The 7,061-nt window shown below is 35.1% G+C and overlaps 1 protein-coding gene across 3 annotated transcripts in view; it reads left to right on the top strand.

Moving 5' to 3' along the window:
• Positions 1-4,897, top strand: part of LOC107197086 (uncharacterized) — a 53,106-nt gene extending 48,209 nt beyond the window's left edge. For 2 of the 3 annotated variants that reach the window (XM_049469810.1, XM_049469812.1), the window contains 2 exons: positions 3,572-3,618; positions 4,227-4,897. In XM_049469810.1, coding sequence (XP_049325767.1) covers positions 3,572-3,618; positions 4,227-4,834 — 655 coding nt within the window. In that variant the 3' untranslated portion in view covers positions 4,835-4,897. The remainder of the gene's footprint in view (positions 1-3,571; positions 3,619-4,226) is intronic. The other variant, XM_049469811.1, reaches the window with a different exon arrangement.
• The last annotated feature ends 2,164 nt before the right edge of the window (positions 4,898-7,061 follow it).

The raw sequence follows: 7,061 nt of genomic DNA on the forward strand, positions 1-7,061 counted from the left end.
ACATTTTTTTTAACAATACCCGGACCTACTTATGATGGTTTTGGGCTTATTTACGCATGGTTAATGTTTTGTCAGTGTAAAGGAACTTGTAATTACATATCTAGCTCCATCACTCTCTATAAATCAGTGCAGTACTGTAGAACAGTGTGAAATAGATCTACACTACTCAGTATTGTGCTGCACAGGACAGTGGATTACAGTATTAGTGAGAGGAGAGCACAGCATACCTGCTCATATTCATAGTGCAGTTGTGACACAGTGTTGAATTCTTGTTACAGTATAGTATTCAGATTAGACTGGACTCTCTCACCATCATCCTGACAACTGAAAAAAATGACAAATGGACAAAATTGTTGGTACCCCTCGGTTACTGAAAGAAAAAAACACAATGGTCACAAAAATAACTTGAACAAATGAAAATGAACAAATGAAAATCTGACATTGATTTTAAACCATGCTTCAACAGAATTATAAAAAAAATAAACTCATTAAACAGGCCTGGACAAAAATGATGGTACTCCTGAAAATAATGTAACCAAAGGGACATGTTAAATCAAGCTGTGTCCACTAATTGAATGTCCTAGATAGATAAGACAAAATGAAACTTTTTTTCCAAGGCACATCAGCTCTATATTTACAGATGTAAGAAAAGAAAAGAACCCCGTCCCTACTGTGAAACATGGTGGAGGCTCTGTTATGTTCTGGGTCTGCTTTGCTGCATCTGGCACAGGGTTTCTTGAATCTGTGCAGGGTACAATAAAATCTCAAGACTATAAAGAGATTCTAGAGAGAAATGTGCTGCTCAGTGTCAGAAAGCTTGATCTCAGTTGCAGGTCATGGGTCTTGTAACAGGATAATGACCCAAAACACACAGCTAAAAACACCCAAGAATGGCTGAGAGGAAAACATTGGACTATTCTGAAGTGGCCTTCTACCCTGATCTAAATCCTATTGAGCGTCTTTGGAAGGAGATGAAACATGTCGTCTGGAAAAGGAACCATTCAAACCTGAGAGAACTGGAGCAGTTTGATCATGAGGAGTGAACCAAAATACTCTCACTGACAGTTACAGAAATCGTTTGATTGCAGGGATTGCCTCAAAAGGTTGTACAAAATATTAAGTTAAGGGTACCATCACTTCTGTTCAGGCCTGTTTCATCAGTTTATTATTTTTTTTAATAATTCTGATAGCGTCAATTTTTGTTTGTTTATTTTCATAGCATTTTCATTTATTGTTACTTTTGTCCGATTCAAATTATTTCTGTGACCATAGTGGGATTTTCTTTCATTAACCAAAGGGTACCAACAAATGTGTAATCCAAGTTGGTTGTTTATTATTTCCTCATCCTCGTTTTTTTTCCTCGTCTTTTTCTTTATCGTCTTCCTCTGTTTTTAAAGATTTGTAAAATTATCCAGAAGAGTTCTACCTGTTACAGCTGGGTTTGGAAACTGTGTTTAGAGTTTGACTAAAAATGTGTTTTGGAATTGCTAACTGAGTGTAAGGTAGAGAATGAGCTTGTAGTTCAGTGTAGCATCTTTAGGGTTCTAAAGAGTTTTTCATCAGTTCCCTTTAATTATTAAGTACACATAAAAAAAAATATTAAACATTTAATAACCAGTTGTGTGATATTGTTAATGTTTGAATGTGAAATATATTTATATTTATATATGATTTAATGTATAGTATTATTGTAGGTGACTATAAATATTTTACATTAAAAAGTTTGTTCTAGAAATCAGGTCATAAAACATTTGAATTGTTAAATTATAGTTTGAAAAACAGCTTTTAAAGGATCTAGTTTTATCTCCATCACTAACCCAGCACACCTACTGTAGCTACATTCTATAAATGAGGTCAAAAACACACATTCACACACTGTCCTGCAGAGATGCTCTCAGGATGTACTGAGAGACTTCATGAGTTAAAGTGAGAAACTGATGAGAAAGTGCTGTAAGGAACTTTACACAGACTTTAGGGTTCATAGATTCACTTATTTTATTGTTATATTTTCGCTACATATTTTCCTTTCTGACCTGTTCCTGCTGTAACATTAGCTATATGTTTTTTCTACTATGGGACTAAACAGATGATCTGATCTTAATGACTGATCCTGTATCAGAAACATTAACTTTACAGAACAGCTGTGTTTTAGTGCACAGCCGAGTTAAACACCATCAGCTCATGAAATAACATTAGCATTAAAACGCTGATCTCTGCATGGAGATCTGTGTGACTCTTGTCTGCAGAAGCTGAAAGATTTGTGGTGTTTTTACCGGAGATGGAGTCGCTCCACACGGTTTTTACACGTTGTCTTGTTTTTCGCGACGTTAAAGGAGAAATATATGATCTCTCCTCTTTCTCTCTGCTGACGCTGTCGAGTTAACTTCAGTCGAGCCCCGTAAATAACGAAAGTTTAGGCGAGTCTGTCCTCCCGGGTTTTGTATCTGCGCGCTGCTGCAGGAGAGACCGGTACTGATTGGATGATTACCCCGCTAGTCCCGCCTCTCCACCTCCGCTAAAGTAGTAGTGATTGGATCTCTTTCTAACTGGTCCCAACCTTTCACAAAACTAAATCAGTTCTGATTGGATTTCGTCCCTGCCAAACATTTTCTTCTCTTTTTTATTCGTTGACAAAAAAACGTCAGTTCATTTCGTCTGGTTTATATTTTTTTAATGCTGTTTATATTTAGTTATCGTCTCGTTTTTGTCTTGAATAAAAGCTTTGTTGACGAAAACTATGCCGAAAATTATTTGTCAATGAAATTAACACTGCTGTACACTGACTACTTTACATTGTATTACAGTGTCATATATTCAGTGACGTCCCATGACAAAATGTAATAAATATTTCGGTTTACACACTGCATACATTGGTAATTAAATGTGTTCTGATCCTCATCTAAGTCACAACTTGATAAATTTGGGAGTTTTTTTTTCTAAACCATTTTTTTTTGTTTTCTCTGTCCATATAATATTTTGCCAGTAGCACTGTGAAACATCCAGATGCTCTTTTAAAAACTCCACACATGCAGCAGTGTTTTTAGTTATTTTTTTTATTTTGGACAGCAGTGGTTTCCTCCGTGGTGTCCTCCCATGACCTTCATTCTTGTTTAATGTTTACTTATTGTAGATTTGGCAACAAAAATATTAGCAAAACAGACTTGGACCCGTATCTCTGTAAAGCTGCTTCATGAAATTTGTAGAAAAAAATAAATGCAGAATAAATATTATTCAAAAGAATTACAGAAAAGTTACAAAAAAAGTAAAAGAGAAATGGGAAAAATGACAGAAACAGGGAAAGAGAAATACATTGAAAGAAACAGGAATAAAGAGAAACAGAGAAAGAGGAAAAAAGTGGGTTGAAAAGAGAAAAAGAGAAAGAAAGAAAGAAAGAAAGAAAGAAAAAGAGAGAGAAAGAAAATGAAACAGGGAAAATCAGAGAAACAGAAAAATAAAATGTGTGTAAAATAAAGTGTGGGAAAATGTTTTGTGATTGTCAGTTTAGAAACACAATGTAAAAAACTCACTGTGTGTGTGTGTGTGTGTGTGTGTGTGTGTGTGTGTGTGATAGGTTGGAATATGCAGGTGAAACCTGGATGAAATCAGGATTTAAAAAATGTAAGTACACACTCACACACACACACACACATTTACACACACATATAAACACACACACACACCTCCATACACATACACACACACACACACATCCCACATACAGACACTCAAAACACACACTCAAATACACACACACACACACACCTCCATTCACACACACACACCTCCATTCACACACACACACACACCTCCATTCACACACACACACACACACACTCAAATACACACACACACTCAAATACACACACACCTCTATTCACACACTTACACACACTAAAAAACACAAACATACACACACACACACACTCAAATACACACTTACACACATCCACACACAGTTACACACTTACAAACAAACACACACACGCACACTCAAATACACACAAACATACACACACACAAACACACACACTCAAATACACACACACCTCTATTCACACACACAAACACACACTAAAAAACACATAAACATACACACACACACACTCAAATACACACTTACACACATCCACACACAGTTACACTTACAAACAAACACACACACTCAAATACACATAAACATACGCACACACACACACACTCTCTCTAATGTGTGTTCTTGTGTTCAGACGGCTGTGATCTCACACTGGATCCAAACACAGCGTACAGTGAGCTCTCTCTGAGTGAAGAGAACAGGAGGGTGGAGAGAGGAGGAGAGCAGTCGTATTCTGATCATCCAGAGAGATTTGATGGGTGGGATCAGGTTCTGAGTAGAGAGAGAGTTACAGGACGCTGTTACTGGGAGGCTGAGTGGAGCGGAGGAGGAGCTGCTGTAGCTCTGAGTTATAAAACCATCAGCAGGAAAGAAGGAGGTTCAGAATCTCAGTTTGGACGGAATGAAAAGTCCTGGAGTCTGAAGATCAGTAATGACAGTTACTCTGTTCTTCACAATAATAACAGAACTGATCTCCCTCCTCCTCCCTCTCCCTCTAACAGAGTAGGAGTGTATGTGGACTGTCCCGCCGGCACTCTGTCCTTCTACACTATCTCCTCTCATACACACACACACTCCTCACACACACCCTCACACACACACTCACACACACACTCACACACACCCTCACACACCCAAACACTCACACACCTACACACATTCTACACCACATTCACTGAACCGCTCTATGCTGGGTTTTATGTTTATATGGGTTCCTCAGTGCATCTGTGTGATATAGAATAGTGTGTGTGTGTGTGTGTGTAAAAGGTATTTCTAGAATAAAAATCACACTTTTTTCAACTACATCTTTAATAATCTACAGTTTCAATATAAAATATTACTAATAATTAATCAGTGTTCTGATTACTGATCGATTCTGCTTTTTGAATGATAATATGTATGAATGTCCCTTTTATTAGAGATTGTTTATTATTTTGGGTTTATTTACTTTTATTGATAGTTTCTGTAAAGTTGCTGATAGTGTTTTATATATTTAACATTAATATATGTAATTTTATATATACTGTATATGTTTGTGTTGATCTATTGCTGAAATATTTGAAAATGGCCAAAGTTGACATAATATTTGAATAGGTCTGAAATAAATGTGCTATAAAGAGGAATTTAGTGTATTTTAGTCTTTTACAGTCTCTGAGATCCAGAAACCTTTTTGTCCCTTTTTTAAACTTCACACACAGCTGATTAAACCTCTCACACATCAATCTGAATGTTTCACACTTTCAGCTTCTGTTAAAATTCTATTTATTCATCCAAACTCTACACACACGTTTATATCAGTGAACAGATTTTTCTACACCACAGTGAAACACTACACACTGATGGAGTAAACAGAAAACACTGCTCCCTTTAATTCCCTCAACTTTACTTCATAGATTTTCAGTAAATCCAAACAGAAATACATTTTAAAGTCATTGTAGTTTTTTCCAATTGCTGAAACAATTTTGTAAACTAGACTGGTTTTATCAAAATACTAAATACAATTCACAAAACCACAAACCCAAACTGCAAAATATCTCATATATCCTGCAAAATAAAGCACTGCAACCAAACATACATATAGAGTTTTTTATTCATATTACCAGATTTCTCTCTAACCAGCTACACACTGTTGTGAATATTGAAAAGCTCTCTAATCTTTAGTAAGCTTTACCATAATACTGAAATAGTTCAAATCCTAAAAACATCTTTAGATTTTTTACATGCACAGATATATTTGCAGATACACACACACACACACATATTTTCTGCTGTAATGTTTTTATTTTTCATCAAACAAGTCAGTGGAACAAGTTCACAGCAGATATATTTACATTGGAGTGTACAAAAATATGCTCACAAAAATCAGTAAACTGAAAGACAATTACAGAAGAAAAAGCTGCTCATCTGTGGTCTTTTTATAGTGATTAATTCCTGATTGAAGTGGTAACAATTTAGGGCTGCAGCTGTCGATTATTTTAGTAATCGAGTATTCTACTGAATAATCAATTCGATTAATTGAGTAATTGGATAAAACATATTTGCTTGCTTAAAATGCACAAGAAAAACAAGAAATTTCACTTAATAATGAATCATCAATCGGTTTAATTTTTACATTCACAGCATACATTTCCACATTGCAAACACAAATATAAATAAATAAATCACAAAATATACATAAATACCACAAGTAATAATTTAAAAAGTAACAATTTAATAAATTAAGTAAAATTATTTCAATTTAGGATTTATTGTGAGTATTAAATATAGGGCATTAATCAATAATAAAGGCATAAACTTTGGCTTTATGTTGTGCATCTTAGCTTCTTAACAGGAGAGACGGCAGTTTTTTACAGTCGCTAACCTGCTTTTATCCAATCTGTATTCACATTTTCAAAACTCTAAATACGCTTAACACAACATCTGTCTGTTGTGGACTAAACTGTTCATACAGTTCATGTTGCGATCACACAATATACATTCAATCAACATGTTAATGTTTTAAACATGCTTACATTTTATTAATAAACAAGAATCCCCACTCTCAGAAATCTTTATCTTTCTTATCTTATTTAGAGTTGCTTGAATACAGTACGCCAAAATTAACTACCTCATGTTCCAAACTTTAAATACAGTATATAACTACTGCTTCTGCAACAACAGCAGGTGTAAATCTAGTATAACTAATACACAATTTAAAATATACAGATTATTAATATTAAATAAGAGGCTATGTTAAGCCAACTACAGCTGGATCTGGATCTTAGCATTAGACTTAACCAGGTTCTGTCAGTGATACAGACATATAAAAAAGAGGACTGTTTGGACTGAGTGTGGCCAACACTGAGTGTTGGTTCAGGATAAAGGAGACGAACAAAAGTGTGAGAAGTATCTCCATTCATTATTCAGGTAGAAATTTAGATACTGGGGTTTAAAATACTTCTGTAGAAGTTAAAGCATTAACTTACTGTTA

The sequence above is a fragment of the Astyanax mexicanus genome, chromosome 21 (genome assembly GCF_023375975.1).
Source record: "Astyanax mexicanus isolate ESR-SI-001 chromosome 21, AstMex3_surface, whole genome shotgun sequence".
NCBI classification, from domain to species: Eukaryota; Metazoa; Chordata; class Actinopteri; order Characiformes; family Acestrorhamphidae; genus Astyanax; species Astyanax mexicanus.